This window comes from Staurois parvus, unplaced genomic scaffold (assembly GCF_062004578.1).
Source record: "Staurois parvus isolate SC_StPar_1 unplaced genomic scaffold, SC_StPar_1.0 ptg000525l, whole genome shotgun sequence".
NCBI classification, from domain to species: domain Eukaryota; kingdom Metazoa; phylum Chordata; class Amphibia; order Anura; family Ranidae; genus Staurois; species Staurois parvus.
Window position 1 is genome coordinate 7,425,466 of NW_028318321.1, and position 20,220 is coordinate 7,445,685.

At 42.7% G+C, this 20,220-nt stretch overlaps 1 protein-coding gene across 5 annotated transcripts in view; it reads right to left on the minus strand.

Annotated features, from left to right (window-relative positions):
- IDE (insulin degrading enzyme) overlaps positions 1–20,220 on the minus strand; it is a 121,092-nt gene that overhangs the window by 17,904 nt on the left and 82,968 nt on the right. For 4 of the 5 annotated variants that reach the window (XM_089690298.1, XM_089690295.1, XM_089690297.1 and 1 more), the window contains exons 15-17: positions 17,557–17,701; positions 12,132–12,242; positions 9,042–9,162 (exon numbers count right to left, since the gene is read on the minus strand). In XM_089690298.1, the coding sequence (XP_089546424.1) occupies positions 9,042–9,162; positions 12,132–12,242; positions 17,557–17,701 (377 nt within the window). Of the gene's footprint in view, positions 1–9,041; positions 9,163–12,131; positions 12,243–17,051; positions 17,197–17,556; positions 17,702–20,220 lie in introns of all 5 variants that reach the window. The other variant, XM_089690296.1, reaches the window with a different exon arrangement.

Genomic DNA, 20,220 nt, shown 5'->3' on the forward strand with positions numbered 1-20,220 from the left:
GTACCCATTCATCTAAACACCTGGATGTGTCCCAGAGGTCTGACAATAAAATCATGCAAAAATTGGATCCACCCCAGTCCAGTGAAGCATCCTCAAGGGAGAGATAGGAATCATAGTCACACTACTAAGAACATTAACCTGATTAGGGACACAGAGGAAGGAATCTGCAAGAACTTCCTCAAAATACTCAGCCACAGGACGACAACCTTTCCTCACATTATTAAGTCCTGTGAAAGCCTCCAGGTTTACTTTATCTTCTACAGGGGTTACTTACAGCAGAATCGCAGTGTGTTGTCAATACATGGTCTGTCTTTAGTGTGGAGACTAGTTGAAGAGATCCAGAAGGTGAAGCTTTGTCTTCAAAGACTACAGTGTGGTCAAGAGTAGCACACTCCAGGACATCTAGTGTAGGAACCAGGCTGCTTGACCTGTCACAGGGAAAACTTCCAAATGTTCCAGGAAGATATGGTTCCACAGCACTTAAGTGATGTCCAACAGAGACAAAGTCAGAACACTGACAGAAGGGTCCCAGACTAAACCAAAATTGAAAACCCAGGTATGGATATGCACCAAACTGTGGTCCCCCCAGAGAGAGAGACCATTCCCATTTACCACAAGAGACTGATGGGTTATTTCATGGATTTCTTGGTCCAAAGAGATCTGAATGTCTCTTCTCAAAATCTAGACTCCTAAACACAGAGAGGGAGGCTGAAAAGAACTGAAAGTCAGGAAAGGGAGGCTATGTTGAAAGGGTACCCTAACAGATAGGGAAGTGATCAATGCTCAACAGGAAATGGACTTCAAAGCTGGCAGATATTGGGCCCTTCAAAAGGGTTCAGACTGCAAGAGTCCAGAAAGCTCGCCTTCTTTAGAGAAGGTTGTTTGAACGTTCCACAATGGGAATGTCAGGAATTGGCACTAGGTTGTACACAAGGTCCAGTGCTTTCACAAACAGGTACCTCCAGAGGAGACCAATGGGTCAGGTCCTTACTAGGGAAGAGAACAGAGGGAACTGGTCCCTGCTGACCTTGTAGGTCAGGGTATCCCATGGTAAAGGGGTAAAGTGGAGAAGCACCAAGTACCCTGGGGGGTTTAAACAGTATACAAGGATATAAAACATTTGACAAAAAACCACAAGTCCAGGTGAGATACTACACCTGAAGTCAAGAAATAGGGGGTCGCAGAGGTGTGGGGAACCCAGACAGACCTAGGAAGATACAGTGCTAAGTACAGTAACACCAGAAAAAAGGAAAAAAAAAAAAAAGGATGAGTGGCAGCAGAAAGATGCCAGGTACAATGGTTTCGCCTGTCAGCTACAGAGGGTGATCTGAGCACCCAGTCGCTGAGGAAGTAAACTAACCACAAATCCATTTGGATTTACATACAGCACACACACACACACACACACACACACACACACACACACACACACACACTAGAAGTGGAGCCACATCTTCATGCAAAAAAAAAAAAAAAAAAAAAAAAACTTATCACAAGGGTTAGTGGACCACTGGCTTTGAGTCTTATGGCTTCAGGGGGGGTTAGGCTCTGAATGCCCACATTTACTTACTATTGAAGTAGATGAAACAGAAGGTGATATTACTCTGACCCCCTCCTTTGTTGTGGCAAGAGCACATGCTGTTCATCTGTGGCATTGCTAAAAATGTCATAAGCAGGTCCAAAGAGGATGTCCCTCAAAGTGTAACCAAGTCGAGTCAAGATGCTCCTTGGGTGCCTTATTAGCATCCTAAGCACTGGGATCCAAGAATGGAATGTAACGGTCCATCAATGAGATCCATAAAGATGAACACACCTTCAACCCATTTGACTGTATGCCTGTTATGGTAGACTACTGGCGTGCCTTATGTTGGGAATGAACCAATTTATAAAATTTCCTCTGAAAAATGTTCTGACACATTCATCTGTAGCCCAGGAACCTTCAAAGGTGTAGCCAGTTCTCATAGAAGAATGGCCCAAATAACATGTGTAGCAGAAGTTCTTTTTAAATCTAGTTTAAAACTACCCACTATAAATCAGAAGCAAATGCAGAAGATTGTGGAGCCTCAAAAGAGTCTCTTCAGAGATGGTAGTAAGCCACAGGCTTGGTTTGATTAAGGGGCTCTGCAGAGTCCAAAACAAACTATGGAGATAGTGCCAGAGTGTGCATAGAACCTCTGCAGGCGAAGTGCCCTAGTATGTGAGCACAGGTATAAACTGAACTTTAGGGTGGACAAGGAGATCATTGTGGACATGGGGAAATCACAGATTCCAGATTATGCTCATCAATTCCTTCTAGGGATACCAGGAAAACACCCCTAGAACCACTAGGACATAGGTTGAAGTCACCCATGGATAGCAGTTCCTCAGTGTGTCTTAGACAAAAGATATGCTGCGTCCACACAGAGGTAATGCAACTAGGCCAAAATGTAATATATGGCCCCAGGAACTCAAAAACCTAGACAGCTGGTACTGATGAGGGTTTCAGTTGGCCAAAGGTGATCAATCACTGAAGTGTAAACAGAATTGAGATCCACACAGGATCAGCAGCAGCAAGATAAAGTTTTCTTCAGGCTGAATGATGGGAAAGCACTCGATCCCGTAGCCTTTAAACGTTTACTGTAGGGAGAGCGGTGGTGACGAAGTTTAAAACAGTGCCAAACGGTGTATGTAGTGAGGTAGCACCAGATGCTTAGCCAGGCTGGCCTTATTCACAAATTGAGTCTTCAGAAACTGGGTTGTTCCACAGATCTGAGCCTAAAAAGCGTTTCATGGCTCGCAGTACACTACGGTCTTCAAAGTACCAAAATGCAGAGCCCAGTGTCCATGGATCGCATTCCAGGCTAGCCCCACACCTCCGGTCCAACAGTGTATGGCCCCCTAATCTAGTGCTGCAGTAACGCTGATCATCATAGGACAAAATACCACAAAGTGAGGTGGTTAGTAAAAAAAAAAGTTAGAATTTTGAAGAAAAGGTGTCCAACCACCTGGAACACTATCAAAAAACATACATGCTGGATAAAAGGGGTTATATGGGGGCTGGCTTACAAATTTTGTTTGGAAGTAACCCAACCTCCTGTAGGCAGCAGTATAACCCCATTGTTTCTGAATGTCTGTGTCCTTCAAGGAATGAGAAAGAAAATACATTTACATTTTTTTTGCTATAAAGAAACATCAGAGAATTTTATAGAGAAAGATGGAGCAGCAGCCCTAAAATATGGTTCAGTACTAGTACATAAAGCAGTGATACACAAATGAGCATAATATTTCTATTCTGCATCAAATGACATGAGCAGAGTGTATGCTTCTAATCCACTGGCTGTGTGACCCAGTTTCCACGCTAGCGCTTTGTAATTTTCCAACACATGTCTTCACGCTCCACAGCTAATAGCTGTGCTTGTTCGGGTGCTGTTCAGAGATAAAGCTAGGCTCTCTGCAGAGCACAAAATATGATTTATGGGGCTGCTGGGAAGGCAAATGAAGTATTCTAGAACTGGAAAATGCTCTATTAGAACAGCGGTTACCCATCACCCCCAGCACAAACAAGCCGAAGAAATACAAAGACAAACGTTTTAAGGGGGGTAAAAAGGACTAAACTGCATTTATCTGCATGTGAAAGGACAATACAGCACATGCAAGTCCCACACAAATCAACAAATAAAACAGTGACATCTATCCCCGAGATCAAATCCTGAAAGTCCTTCTACTGGTAGTATGACCAAACAATGGCTGAATGAGGCTAAAGCCTTTATAAGATGTAAGCTAGGAGGTACAGCAAAGCTATGCTTCCAATTTAGGAATGCACCAAAAATCTGACTGAATTACTGCATACCTCTGTGAACAGTTGTACTGCCACTATCATCGGTCTTCTCTCCTGAATTTGGGACACATTTTGTACCTCCAGCTCTTGATATGGCCTCAGGTGCATCTGAGTGACCTCAGTGTGAGATCTCTGTGACTCCCCCTTGTGGAGGATCTGGTTTGGACGCTGGTTGGTGGTGATGGTGGACACACAAAGAAAAGTTTTTAATTTTTTTGGTGGTTGTAAAGACAAAAAACAATTGGATGAGTTTTCTTCAGCCATCTTTCTCTTCTTTCCACCATTTGAAGAGGGTGGCTGCATCTCCACAAAAAGCTTGCTTTTTTTTATTCAGCTGCCTTATACATGTTGCTCTTAGCCATATGTGCTACTTGTGAATATCTAATGTTTTTTTAATCTATTGTAATAAAAATTATGTTATACTTTTATATTTGTGAATGTTGCCTTCCCACTACATACTTGGGGAAAAATCTGTATAGAAACTGCATACCTCAAAGCAAAATGGTTTTAGATTAAGTCGGTAAGGTTAGAATCTTGTTCAGGTTTTTCATGTGGTCTGTGACCACACTTGTGAAATTTACCTATCATCTCCAGTGGAGATGGGACACAGGCAATAATAAATATATTTCTTTAAGATGACCGAGGGAAGGATTAGAACCTCATTTGTCTTGACCCTGTGAGATTTCACTCAACTTCCAGTCCCAGAGACAACACTTTTACCGAGACAGAGGTAGGGGGAAAGCTCCTAAACAGAAATATACATACTGCAATAAAAATATGGTACAGATTCTAACATTTTCCCAAGCTATCCAAACTAAAATCACCATGCTGGAGCTATCTTTGATGCAACAGTCCTGTCAACAAATGTATTGGGCAGATAATGCTGAAAACACCGCTACTGCAATGATGTCAAAAGGTAATCTACTGCAACCAGACTGATCAGGATTGTCACAGAAATTGCGTGCAACCTTTTGTCATAAGATGCTGTGCAAACTCCTCTTATGCGCTAGTGCAGTGATGGCGAACCCGTGGCACGCGTGCCACAGCCGGCACGCCGAGCCTTATCTGTGGGCACGCCAGGAGAATACTGTATTTTTCGCTCCATAAGATGCACTTTTTTCCCCAAAAAAGGGGGGAAAATGTCAGTGCGTCTTATGGAGCGAATATAGAGCGGCCGGTCCGGTATTTCCACCGCCGCCGTGTCAGAATACCGGGCCGGCCGCTCAGCTTTGCAGTGGGACCGTACCTGTCCCTCTATCCAGCGGCGCGCTGTCTTCCCGGCTTCTGTAGTGTGCGTGACAGCCGGGTCCCAAGTGCGCATGCGCAAGAAGCAGTGCTCTTTGTGAATGGTAAGGCGGTACCTGGGACACATGACAGATCCCAGAAGCGCGCGGCTGGATAAAGGAACAGGTAACATAAAAAAAAAACTCTGCGGAAGTAAGAGCGGGTACCTGTCAAATTCAGGTACCCGCTCCCCCTCCCTCCCCAAAGGTCAGCAGTCATCTGTACTGTCCGCAGTCTCTGGTCATCCCTGTACTGTGTCCGCAGTCTCTGGTCATCCCTGTACTGTGTCCGCAGTCTCTGGTCATCCCTGTACTGTGTCCGCAGTCTCTGGTCATCCCTGTACTGTGTCCGCAGTCTCTGGTCATCCCTGTACTGTGTCCGCAGTCTCTGGTCATCCCTGTACTGTGTCCGCAGTCTCTGGTCATCCCTGTACTGTGTCCGCAGTCTCTGGTCATCCCTGTACTGTGTCCGCAGTCTCTGGTCATCCCTGTACTGTGTCCGCAGTCTCTGGTCATCCCTGTACTGTGTCCGCAGTCTCTGGTCATCCCTGTGCTGTCCGCAGTCTCTGGTCATCCCTGTGCTGTCCGCAGTCTCTGGTCATCCCTGTACTGTGTCTGCAGTCTCTGGTCATCCCTGTACTGTGTCTGCAGTCTCTGGTCATCCCTGTACTGTGTCTGCAGTCTCTGGTCATCCCTGTACTGTGTCTGCAGTCTCTGGTCATCCCTGTACTGTGTCTGCAGTCTCTGGTCATCCCTGTACTGTGTCTGCAGTCTCTGGTCATCCCTGTACTGTGTCTGCAGTCTCTGGTCATCCCTGTACTGTGTCTGCAGTCTCTGGTCATCCCTGTACTGTGTCCGCAGTCTCTGGTCATCCCTGTACTGTGTCCGCAGTCTCTGGTCATCCCTGTACTGTGTCCGCAGTCTCTGGTCATCCCTGTACTGTGTCCGCAGTCTCTGGTCATCCCTGTACTGTGTCCGCAGTCTCTGGTCATCCCTGTGCTCTCCGCAGTCTCTGGTCATCCCTGTACTGTGTCCGCAGTCTCTGGTCATCCCTGTGCTCTCCGCAGTCTCTGGTCATCCCTGTGCTCTCCGCAGTCTCTGGTCATCCCTGTGCTCTCCGCAGTCTCTGGTCATCCCTGTGCTCTCCGCAGTCTCTGGTCATCCCTGTGCTCTCCGCAGTCTCTGGTCATCCCTGTGCTCTCCGCAGTCTCTGGTCATCCCTGTGCTCTCCGCAGTCTCTGGTCATCCCTGTGCTCTCCGCAGTCTCTGGTCATCCCTGTGCTCTCCGCAGTCTCTGGTCATCCCTGTGCTCTCCGCAGTCTCTGGTCATCCCTGTGCTCTCCGCAGTCTCTGGTCATCCCTGTGCTCTCCGCAGTCTCTGGTCATCCCTGTGCTCTCCGCAGTCTCTGGTCATCCCTGTGCTCTCCGCAGTCTCTGGTCATCCCTGTGCTCTCCGCAGTCTCTGGTCATCCCTGTGCTCTCCGCAGTCTCTGGTCATCCCTGTGCTCTCCGCAGTCTCTGGTCATCCCTGTGCTCTCCGCAGTCTCTGGTCATCCCTGTGCTGTCCGCAGTCTCTGGTCATCCCTGTGCTGTCCGCAGTCTCTGGTCATCCCTGTACTGTGTCCGCAGTCTCTGGTCATCCCTGTACTGTGTCCGCAGTCTCTGGTCATCCCTGTACTGTGTCCGCAGTCTCTGGTCATCCCTGTACTGTGTCCGCAGTCTCTGGTCATCCCTGTACTGTGTCCGCAGTCTCTGGTCATCCCTGTACTGTTAATTAGTTTGCACTACTGTACGAGTTGTTTTTTCTAAACCAAAAGCTCGATATTCAGGTTTCATTGCAGTGTTGGCACTTTGAAAGAAATAAGTTGGTTTTGGGTTGCAGTTTGGGCACTCGGGCTCAAAAAGGTTCGCTATCACTGCGCTAGTGTGTCTCAGCAAAAGGGGCAGAGGGCAACGAGAAAAGTAGTGCTTGGAAACCGGAAACATGTTGGCGGCATGCTTTTTCAGGCTCATATTTGGGGCCATTTCAAGAAGAGAATATCAGCCTGGTTGAAAATTTGAGCCACTGAGTGGATATGCTGTTGCCTCAAAGTCTATTTAAATACAATATTTTTGTGTTTGGACTGGAGTTGAACTTAAATGCCTTATATTAAATTAATCTACACACTGGTTTTTAAAAAGTTTATTAGATACTAGATACAAACTTGAAATAAACAAATCAAATTTTTCTATATTTTATAAGTGAATAGGGGCTGTTTGGAAGAACATAAAATGAATATTCAGCCTGTGTCCATTACTATAGACTTAAGATAAGATACTCACAAGGAATGTACACACTAAAATACCTGTAATAAAATGACAAACCAGGAGTAGAGATGAGCTTAAGATTCGGTCCAAAACACACAAACTGAACCCAAACATAATTTATAATATCAGTAGCAACACTGCTATTATACATATCAGCTTCCAGCAGTCAATGGTTATTAACGGCGCCAAAGGGTGCAGGCACCACTGACATTAACCAGTAATGTCACATGCCCTATTCACTTATGGGCAAAGCGGCAGGGTGGTGACATGGCCATGTTTGGTCAGGGATTTCAGCACATCCATGCCCCCCATGCAAGTAAACCTAATGACAGCTCTGGAGAAGGAAACCCATTTCATTTTAATACATATTTCAGTGCTATGAGTTAACGTACTCAGACACAAAAGCCTGTATTTCTCCTGTAAATAACTATATAAACGGAGGCTTAAAAGTGATGGGTATCGCTTAAAATACACAAGGTTTGCCCAATAACCAAAAAAGCCTGTAGAAAAACTAATGTGAACAAGGAATTCACAAGAAAAAGAAAGAGAACAATGTGATACACAAATTATCAAAATATGCTTTTATTAGTAAAATTGCAATATAAGAAAATCGAGTAAAGACTGCTGGCAGCCATCACCTCAATGTAAGATAATACAAAGATCAACCTTAAAACGGCTACACGCACCCAGTCCCGGTGGGGACACGGAGCACTAGGTTATCTCTGGGTGCTCAATCTCCACGTGTACTCTCCAGGAAGCAGGACCTGTTTACTGGAGGTCGTAACATGGCGGCTGCCTCCGGGACCCCGAGCATGGAACCGAGCAACTAAGGGAAGGTCATACTATCTCCATCTGACGGAGTAGGTGGTGAGTGATACCTTTACCCACACCTGGCAGATAACTGGACATATATACAGGCAGAGCTCTGCCATCGGTAGGTAGTCCTCACGGACTTCCTACTTGTGAAATAAAGTCACTGTACCGTGATGAATAGTGACATCTAGTTGGCAGCAAACTGCAACTTTGCCCACATTCTGCTGTTATTATGTTCATCTTTAAGGAACTGTATGCAATATTCATTGCCCTGTGTGGGCTTATTGGTCACCACCGCACATGATATTTGGAGGCTCTGTCTTCTAGTCTCAGGATTTGACTTACATACTATATCATCTAGATTGCATCACGTGCCTTATTTACCATTAATTTGATACAGGCATTCATATGTGGAATGTATCCAGTTATATGGTCATGTTCATTCTTTATTGTATATCTTCCCTAGTTGGGTTTCTATTTCTATGCCAGTTGAGGTTACACCTTTATTACCTTGATGACTGATCTTCAGCAATATTGCATTTTCTTCATGATATAAATACATGTATCCCCACCATGGTGGTACACTCTGTGTCTTTGCTGTATGAGCAAAAGACCTTTGAGTTGTTGTCTCTGCAGCATAGTACAATTATGGTCTAACCATGTCTCTTTTTTATTTTTTGTTTTAAGGTTGACCTTTGTATTCTTATATTGAGGTGATGGCTACCAGCAGTCTTTACTGCTAGATTTCTCCTGCACAACACTATAAAAAAAAAAAAAAAAAAAAAAAAAAAAATTATTTCAGACTTCTGTAGAAATCTTACCCTCTAGTGCGTCTCTTAGCTCATCTTTGGTCCAGGCCACTTCGGTCATCAGCACTCTCAGGTAATACATGGCATGCTGATGAGGCTGCTCTGCCCGGAAGTTGTTTAGAGACCGCATGTACTGCAAAACAGAATCCAACCCCATATAATTTTAAAACTTAAATTTCTACACAATCTTTTTCCTATATATTATTCTGAATTAGGGGGACAGGATATGTTAACACTGCACTGTAATTACATTTAATTCTAACAGGTCATTTGAATGGTGTAAACGTTTCAAAGATGACCATACATCCATCAGTGACGATCCTGGCTGTGGTGGTTCCCAGCCCACAAGCAGTCACTCCTGTGAACATTCAGTGCGTGAAACGCCTGATCCTGGATTACGACACATAACTTGTCGCGAAATTGCACAAGAGAAATCTTTCTATGGGAATGGTGAACACAATGATGACAAAGTGAAGCAGGCGGTCCTAGGATGGTTCAAACGTACTGACAAAATTTTCTATGCCAAAGCTTTCCAGGCATTAGTAAAACACTGGGATGAGTGTATAGCTGTAGCAGGGGAGTATGTCAAGAAATACAGTCAGGTCCATAAATATTGGGACATTGACACAATTCTAACATTTTTGGCTCTATACACCACCACAATGGATTTGAAATCAAACGAACAAGATGTGCTTTAACTGCAGACTGTCAGCTTTAATTTGAGGGTATTTACATCCAAATCATGTGAACGGTGTAGGAATTACAACAGTTTGCATATGTGCCTCCCACTTCTTAAGGGACCAAAAGTAATGGGACAATTGGCTTCTCAGCTGTTCCATGGCCAGGTGTGTGTTATTCCCTCATTATCCCAATTACAATGAGCAGATAAAAGTTCCAGAGTTCATTTCAAGTGTGCTGTTTGCATTTGGAATCTGTTGCTGTCAACTCTCAAGATGTGATCCAAAGAGCTGTCACTATCAGTGAAGCAAGCCATCATTAGGCTGAAAAAACAAAACAAACCCATCAGAGAGATAGCAAAAACATTAGGCGTGGCCAAAACAACTGTTTGGAACATCCTTAAAAAGAAGGAACGCACCGGTGAGCTCAGCAACACCAAAAGACCCAGAAGACCACGGAAAACAACTATGGTGGATGACCGAAGAATTCTTTCCCTGGTGAAGAAAACACCCTTCACAACAGTTGGCCAGATCAAGAACACACTCCAGGAGGTAGGTGTATGTGTGTCAACTCCCTACTCCCTAGCTGCCGTTGTGCAATATGCTGGGTGTCAGGTGCGCTCCCATAACCTTTTTAATGAAGGGTGGGGCTCCCCTCATGTTTATCTGCCCTTGTTTCTATCCATTTAAATGCATGTGCCTCCACTGTGAGGACTCTTTAGACTTGTAGAGTTAGGACCACAGATACTCAGGGTGCCGTGACGCGGCTCTGTGGCTTACGTAATGTATTTGCAAATGTGTGCTAACTAAACCCCTGTTTTTAAACGCATGTTTCCAGACAGGTTAATTTGGTTTTTGATAGTTGGCTAACTGGCTGACAGTTTGAACTGGCTTTTCTTATCCCCCTTTGTTGATAAGATATACATATCCTTGTTCCTTGCCAATAAAAGCCGATATTAGATTGGGGTAGGCTGGCAAGTTGAACTGGATAGTTCTACTTTTTTGGAAATTTCTCACGTAGTGACAGCCCATGTTCACTGTTTAAAAAGCCATTTATAGACCTGGGCAGGTGATCAGTTTTTTCTTTGTATGTGTGTCAAAGTCAACAATCAAGAGAAGACTTCACCAGAGTGAATACAGAGGGTTCACCACAAGATGTAAACCATTGGTGAGCCTCAAAAATAGGAAGGCCAGATTAGAGTTTACCAAACGACATCTAAAAAAGCCTTCACAGTTCTGGAACAACATCCTATGGACAGATGAGACCAAGATCAACTTGTACCAGAGTGATGGGGAAGAGAAGAGTATGGAGAAGGAAAGGAACTGCTCATGATCCTAAGCATACCACCTCATCAGTGAAGCATGGTGGTGGTAGTGTCATGGCGTGGGCATGTATGGCTGCCAATGGAACTGGTTCTCTTGTATTTATTGATGATGTGATTGCTGACAAAAGCAGCAGGATTAATTCTGAAGTGTTTCGGGCAATATTATCTGCTCATATTCAGCCAAATGCTTCACAACTCATTGGACGTGGCTTCACACTGCAGATGGACAATGACCCAAAGCATACTGCAAAAGCAACCAAAGAGTTTAAGGGAAAGAAGTGGAATGTCATGCAATGGCCAAGTCAATCACCTGACCTGAATCCGATTGAGCATGCATTTCACTTGCTGAAGACAAAACTGAAGGGAAAATGCCCCAAGAACAAGCAGGAACTGAAGACAGTTGCAATAGAGGCCTGACAGAGCATCACCAGGGATGAAACCCAGCGTCTGGTGATGTCTATGCGTTCCAGACTTCAGGCTGTAATTGACTGCAAAGGATTTGCAACCAAGTATTAAAAAGTGAAAGTTTGATTTATGATTATTATTCTGTCCCATTACGTTTGGTCCCTTAACAAGTGGGAGGCACATATGCAAACTGTTGTAATTCCTACACCGTTCACCTGATTTGGATGTATATACCCTCAAATTAAAGCTGACAGTCTGCAGTTAAAGCACATCTTGTTCGTTTCATTTCAAATCCATTGTGGTGGTGTATAGAGCCAAAAATGTTAGAATTGTGTCGATGTCCCAATATTTATGGACCTGACTGTAAATGCAGTTTCCACTCCTTGAAATTTGTTCATTTACTATATAAACTAAAAAGTTTGATTTGAACGCCCCTCGTATTTCATTGCATGACACATGAGCCAGTGAAAGGAACCTCAAAGCACAGCGGGACCAGGACACACTCAAAAATATGCTGGATGATTAAGATCTTTCAGCAACATTATCTTCAATACAAAGGAGTTTGTTGGTGTGAGCACCAGGACAGGTAACTCCTTGCTTGAAGAGAAACCTCAGACAGGGACAATGAAAAAAATGTACAATAAAAAGGGAGAAAATCATTCGCCACTATAAACTAAAAGTTGGAAATAACTTACCGCTTCCTTTATAATCTCAAATCGCCTTTCATCTATTTCAAAAGTGGCCATTTTTTCAATGATCTTCTTTAGTAAGATGTGCTGCTTGTCATTATAACCTTTTACAGAGAGCTGGAAAGCAAACCATTTATGTCAGTATATCAACAATAACTTGTCTCTAGTGTCTGATCTGTACATTCTAACATAAGTATTTCACCAGACATAACTATGAGCAGTTGTCAGGCTGAAGAAAGATAACACACACTCAATCTTTTGTGTCATACAGTCTAAACATACAATTCAAGTGCTATGCATAGGAGGCAGAGATTTTTTAAAAATGTAATGGATCCAGGAAAAATTATTTACAGGTTCTCACAGAACCAAACATGACTATGAGCCTTATTTGTCAAGAATGCTGAAAAAGAAAAGTGCCTGTATTGCCCACAGCAAATAATCAGCAATTTATTTTATAACTGCTCACAGAAACAAAAGAAACTCACATTGTGCAATACAGACGTTTCCTTGCAAATTACTCGACAAATTATTACTCAATCAGCCCATAAAATGTCTGCCTCGAATACGTGTGGACAGAAAGTATACTTTTAAAGTGATCCTGTTAACGATTTCTAGCATTAAAAAGTAAAAGCTCTGCCTAGGGTACTTGTTTTCTTTAAATGCACAAAAAGCAATTTTATTCTGCACCCCTCAGATCCTGGCTTTATTTTATTGCTGAGGGTTAGATTTCTTCAATTTCAGGTATAAAACATGCCCCTGGAGTCAAGCCACTACAGCCCACCATTCTCATGTACACTGTATTGCCAAAAGTATTGGGACACCTTCCAAATCATTGGATTCAGGTGTTCCAAACACATCCATGGCCACAGATGTATAAAATCAAGCACCTAGGAATGCAGACTACTTCTACAAACATTTGTGAAAGAATGGGTCGCTATCAGGAGCTCAGTGAATTCAAGCGTGGTACCGTAATAAGTTGCCACCTGTGCAATAAGTCCATCTGTGAAATTTCCTTGCTACTAAATATTCCACGGTGAACTGTTAGTGGTATTATAACAAAGTGGAAGCAACTGGGAACAACAGAAACTCAGCCACAAAGTTACAGACCACATAAAATGACAGAGCGGGGTCAGTGCACGCTGAAGCGCACAGCGCAGCACAGAAGTCGCCAACTGCCTGCAGGGTCAATAACTAAAGACCTCCAAACTTCATGTGGCCTTCAGATTAACACAACAACAGTGCGTACAGAGCTTCATGGATTGGGTTTCCATGGCCGACCAGCTGCATCCAAGCCTTACATTACCAAGTGTAATGCAAAGCGTCAGATGCAGTGGTGTAAAGCACGCCGCCACTGGGCTCTAGAACAGTGAAGACATTTTCTCTCGAGTGACGAATCACGCTTCTCTGTCTGGCAATCCGATGGACATATCTGGGTTTGGCGGTTGCCAGGAGAACAGGAGTTGCCCGACTGCATTGTGCCAAGTGTAAAGTTTAGTGGAGGGGGGATTATGGTGTGGGGTTATTTCTCAGGGGTTGGCCTTGGCCCCTTCGTTTCAGTGAAGGGAATTCTTAAGGCGTCAGCATACCAAGACATTTTGAACAATTTCATGCTCCCAACTTCGTGGGAACAGTTTAGGGATGGCCCCTTTCTGTTCCAGCATGACTGCACACCAGTGCACAAAGCAAGGTCCATAAAGACATGGATGAGCAAATTTGTGGTGGAGGAACTTGACTGGCCTGCACAGAATCCTGACCTCAACCTGACAGAACACCTTTGGGATGAATTAGAGCAGAGTCTGCGATCCAGACCTTCTTGTCCGACATCAGTGCCTGACCTCACAAATGCGCTTCTGTAAGAATGGTCAAACATTCCCCTAGACACACTCCTAAACCTTGTGAACAGCCTTCCCAGAAGAGTTGAAGCAGTTATAGCTGCTAAGGGTGGGCCAACTCCATATTGAACCCTACGGACTAAAGACTGGGATGCCATTAAAGTTCATGTGTGTGAGAATGCAGCGTTTCCAAAACTTTTGGCAATATAGTGTATAATGTGGATTTCATTATAGATGACGGTGACTAACAGAGCTTAAACAGGAGGTTACCTCAACATTTCGCATTCCTGATATGTGCCAGTTACACCATACACTTGTGTTGCTTCCTTTATACAAAATACCTGGTGTTCCTGCTAGTCCCAGTTTTCCTGTTTCAAATTGACCACGATAGGTATGAAAGCACATCCTTCCCATAGTTGTCAGTTTTCTGGCTATGTTGGGAGAACAGCCTGCCTGTCCTCCAATGGTTACACTTGTGCTGACATCCAGACCCCTGCCTCACAGCTACTCACTGGAAAAATCAGTGTACTGCTAGTTCTCTACCCCAAGCTCTCCAAACTCTTTATGCAGCTGAGAACAGAGAATATGGTGATAAAACAATGTGTGTGTGTATATATATATATATATATATTAATTAATAAATATTTATACAGTTCGTTTATTGGGTTTTTTTTATATATCTTTACACAAATATTTTGCCTTGCATTTCTATTTTTAACTAAATGGGCTGTTTTATAAGGTGAGGGTTTACATAAACTTTAAGCTATAGTGTCTAACAAACTTTAGACTGAACTGCAGGTAAGTTGTCAAATACACATCAAAATACATATATGGGAACCTTTGTACCCTGTTTAAAGGATTTGCAATTTTTCGCAGTCCAGCTAGATTATGCTGGCCAGAACATCAATGCACACTGAAGCAGCAGCAACATCCTGTAGCTTGGTCAAAGCAGGACATTGAAAAAGATGCAACAGATTAATGTTATCCCTCTGCTCTTACCTCCTGTCACCAATTTTATTAACACCCCCGCCTGGCTTCCAAAGCTGACCCTCCCATCATCTAGTCTGGGAGCTTCTGTAAAGGGAATTCATTTTTTTTGTCTTATCACCCTGGAGATAAATGTCAAATCAGGTTCAGAGGAGGATACAGAAGCAACTTCTCTAAATAAGGTAAAAGCAGGCAGAACTTTTATTTTTAGAACACTAAAAACAGTCAAACAGGTTCAAACAAAGTACTATAACTACTACATACATTACACATCATCACGAGTGCATTCTCATCACATACATGCAGCCATTACAGAGGCTTTAGGGCTTGTGTACATGGGCCTTTGAGATCAATTAAGGTTAGTTTAAGAGGTTTACGCAATGCTTTTATGCCTCCACATCCATAAGTAATGGCACAACAAAAAGGTATGGCAAATGCATCTCAAGAGCCAAAGTACACTAATCCTTAGTCTATTAAATTGGGTGGTCATAGTTCATAGGTTTCTAGTCATAAAACACACACAAAGCTAGTTTGAGGAAGAAACCTGCACACCAATTAGGAATATAGCTCTTTATTTAATAAAGCCATGAGTGATTGCAGTAATCCACAGCAGTCATTGTGCCCACTTTACACCGAAAAGCAAGGTAAACCCCATTGGTTTCTAGGACTTACTGCACACCACTATTCTTATTAAACAAGAAGGAATGTAACAATAAAAATAATGGAAAATCCACAGCTTCAAAAACATCTTTTGTTAGTAAAAGGAACTTGCAGTTTTTAGTAGCAGAATGTCCATGCACTAGCAAAATACATTTTTCCTGAATGCCCTTATTCTTGAGCAGGTCATTTACATAGATGTTAACCGATCCTCATTAGTAACCATACATGAGGGCATCAAAACAATCAGACCCTCTAGTGTTCATTCATCCCACACCGCCATCCACTTGGTAGTGACCTTGACAGAAACCCCCCAAAAAAGGAACATGCATTGAGACAGTTAACATTGCTTTAATATACAGAAACTGTAAGAATTTTCCAACATGGTGGATAGACATCCCTACTGTTACTAGGTGAAATATGTGTAATTGCATGTTCTATGATGAAAACAGGAGCTTAAAAGTGAACCTGTGGCCAGGCTATGGACATTAATATTCACAACAAGCAGTAAAACTGTGGAGCACATTGTCCTCAAAAGTGCACAGTAGAAGCACTAAAGCTGTTGTATAAGCCAGCTCAGATAGTCCTGCTCCCACCTCCCAGCCTTCAACCTGCTAATGGAAACACAGACAAGATTGCACAGCTGCTCAGAGAATAACTTGAATTACCTCAGTGCTTCTATTCTGAACTTTAAGAATGGATGCTCCACAGTGCATGCAGCTACAGAGGCCAGTGAGGGCCTGTTTTAAAGCTCGCTTGGCACGTGCTAAGAGAATGGAAATACTGGAACGTCCATAGCTATTCCAGAAGATCATTTAAGGACCCATCATTGTATTGCCTTCCATTTCTGGCCTTTATCTGGTAAAAAGTAGAGCATCTCCAAATGTGTCCCCCATGTTTCTCCCTGGCAGCCCTTCCCCTCCATGCACTGACGTGAAGTCAGTCAAAAGTACATTAAAAAGGCAGCAAGATCATAGTCAGAAAGCATACAGATCATACGGTAAGCATCTAATAGCTAACCGCAGTCTCAGTGAATTAGTAAAGCAAACAGAACAGAATTTAGTGAAGAGTAGAAGCAACACATGGCCAAAGGGGCTTACTAAATGAACTTTTAGCAACCAGATGTTTGATTGGCTATTCAAGATTACAATAGATTTGGGCACTCTGGAGCTAAAAAAAAAAAAAAAAAACTGGGGAAAAGGCCACCTGGCCATTCTGGGACAATTGACATTTCTTTTTTTCAATTTCTATAAATGAGATCCTCTATGGGATTTACAAAAAAAATATAAGCCCCTAAAGACAGAAGCACACAAATAGAAGAAGCACAGAGTTTTTGCTCATAGAACAGGTACATGGAAAAGCCAGGTAGACACCCCACACTGTTCTGTATATAAATATGCCTTTCCATGCCTTAACTGGAAGTCTAAGCTTCCATGTTACTCTTACTTACAAGAATTGCATTCATAGCTGATGCAATGCCATAGTTGACACCTGCGAGACGCGCTGCATATGTATACTCTTTTAAATCATCCTTCAATAACCTTAGAAACAGGTATGTCATGTTGCAATGGAGGGGGTCAGCATAAAGGTAACGACTAACAAGAAGGAAAAAAAACACAACAGGGAAAAATAAAAATATAAAAACAGATGAGAGGAAATTAAGCTTGATACTGCAAGCAATGATATGATGTGGATGGAGGACCTTGACAAAAAGAGTATGGATATGCAGCATCAGGGTTTTGGTTGTCTCTGGGATCAGACTATCTGAATGGAGATCAGTCTCCATTACATTTTTACATGTAAAAGGCTTTGTTGAGGCTGAACAAATACTACTTCTATAAAAATATAGAGATGGGAAAGAACATATTGGGTTCAGCTCTTCCCTGAAGAGGCAGGCTGTGCAGGGAGGAGGCAGTCAAAAGGGTCCAGTATCAGCCTTGGATTTGGGTACTTACATACATCCCATAGACGGTATTTTGGAGGTCATAGTTCAGGCCGGCTAGCTCTGCTGCATATGCATACTCGTTGAGAGAATCTTTAAGCAGTTCAATGTACAAATAGGCCATGTTACAATGCAAAGGATCCACATAAGCAAATGGGCTGAAAGAGAACATTAAAATTAAGTCTGGCTTCATTCATTTCTTGTCCAATTTCCTTTTCATTTTTAAATTTTGCAAAATGCAACCTACAGAACTAATTCCATAAGGATATTACCACAAGCAGCCTTTATCCTACTCAAAGGCTTTTGGGGTATATGAAGATGGGCAAGGGGAGTGTTAGGTTTAAATTGCCACTGCCCCTCAAAACCTAAGCATACAGCCAGAGCTCTAGAACATCCACAGTCCAATAACGGAATTGGGGCAACCTAAAGAAGAGTATCAAAGAATAAAAGGACAAGTATTTTAAAACCTCTTTAATATATCCAGGTAAATAAAGCAAGTTTTATGTGACTTTTCAATGCCTGATGTCTCCTGAAAATTCTACTTCAGTTCAACTTCTGCAAATCTGCCTGATGCAGTTTGTAGACAATTTAAAATACGTACACACATTTAAAAGGCAATAAAATCCACAATGGCTCCCTGAAACAGTGGTGTGACAAATCTAGCTCATCAATACTTACTTGGAGAAACACAATGATACAAGTCATGTAAATGTCCAAAATGGAATATGAAATTGCCTTTCAATTGTAATTTCACATTTAAATTTTTATTGTACCCTGCCCAAACATATTCAGCAATACATAAATATATAGGGTTAGTATTTCAGGGCAAATCGTATTGCTGTGTCACTGTTGGGAAGACTTTCTTTATTTCCTGGAGACTCGATTCAGATGGGACGGAAAAGTTAGCAGAGACCTTCCAAGTGGAAAAAGACAACAAAACCTTACAAGCATTCTAACTATTGTAAACTTTGTTACGTGTTTATAATATTCAAGACCAATTACAAGTTTATTTCAGTGATAGAATAAAGGTGATTAGTGCTGCACGTTAAAAACAAATCCTTATGGATTGGACGTCATTACAGGGGCCAATGGAGCCTTTAAGTAATAAGCCCAGATCTCTACTGGCAGTCGCAGGTGATGTTCTCATTGACACAGATGCAGACTGTCAGTAACCGGCAAGGAACCATATGAACAGTTGCAGACTCAGCCACAGAAGCACGTTTCAAGCCTCCATTTGAGATCTTGAAGAGTATCATTTTGCACTTCTGTGAAGAACTGTATATGTTGCACTTTATTTATATTGTGTTATTTAAAGTGGTTTTAAAGGTTCAGTTATTTTTTACCTTCAAGCAATCAATGCATGAAGTAAAAAAAAAACTGTGTGCAGCATCCCCCTGAACCCCCCCAATACTCTAAGCCCCTTCTGGATCCAGCGATGTGCGCTGGAGTTTCGCTATCCCGGGACTCCTCCTCATCAGCTGAGACACAAGCGGGAACCATTGGCTCCCACTTCTGTCAATCACAGCCAGTAAGCCAGTGAGAAGAGTGGGGGCGGGGCCAAGACACAGCTCCATGTTTGAAAGGACACACACAGCAGCGGGTGCCCCCATAGCAAGCTGCTTGATGTCGGGGCACCCGCCAGGAGGGAGGGGGCAGGAGAGCCTGCAGGGGACCTGAGAAAAGGAGGATCCAGGCTGTTCTGTGCAAAACCACTTCACACAGCAGGTGTACAGGCATGTCTGTTTTTTCTTTAAAAAAAAAAAGGAAAAAAAAGCCTTTTAAAATCACAGGACTCATTTATTCTTATTTTTATTTATACGATACATTTAAGATATTTGGTTTGCACAGTTGTGAAGAATTATATACTTCATACATTATTTATTTTGAAAGTGCAGCACTGATCACTTACTTTGGTTTGAACATATAAACTTTAGTGCAGTCTTCCTCAAGTGGGGTATCTTGAGTTTTCTTTAGGGGTGCCTTGGCAAAATGTCTAAAAATTGCCAAAAATTTGTATACAAGCCAGCGGGTGAAAAAAGCTTGCCTTTTAGTTACACAAAGCCAGAGGTGTTCATTGTGCACCATTACGACCTTCTAGCCACCGGAGTCCTAACAACCAATGAGATCAGGTTCCCCGCACAGCTTGTTGGACCCTCCCTTTCACACTCTGTCAGTGCTTGGTCATATTAGCTGAGTGATAGAGAAAAACTGAGGGAGAAGAGAAACATAGCAATACTAGTCCGTACCACAGTGCAAAAATGTATTTGCTTTGGAAGAGTAAACCACCGCTAACATTTCATGTCCAACGTATGTGGGTGTTGTTACATTTAAAACTATTAGAATAGTTTTTTTACATTTTACAATGGGGTGCCTCGAGACTGTCCATAATTTTAGAGCGTGTCTCGCCTGAAAAAAGGTTGAGAAACACTGCATTAGTGCTAGCAGTGCATTTAATTGTGATGTGCAAACCTACTATACTTTTGTTCCAATGAGATTGTTTGAAAAGCAGTTTGGTGCAATTTCAAATTCATTTTTTCTCATCACAACCAAAGATGGTTGTGAAAGTACTTCCATGTGCAGAAGCTGCCATACCAATATTCATATTCTCTACATTTACACTATTGCCGCATTATTGAATGACAATATAAAAACCAAAAAAAAAAAAAATTCCAGCACC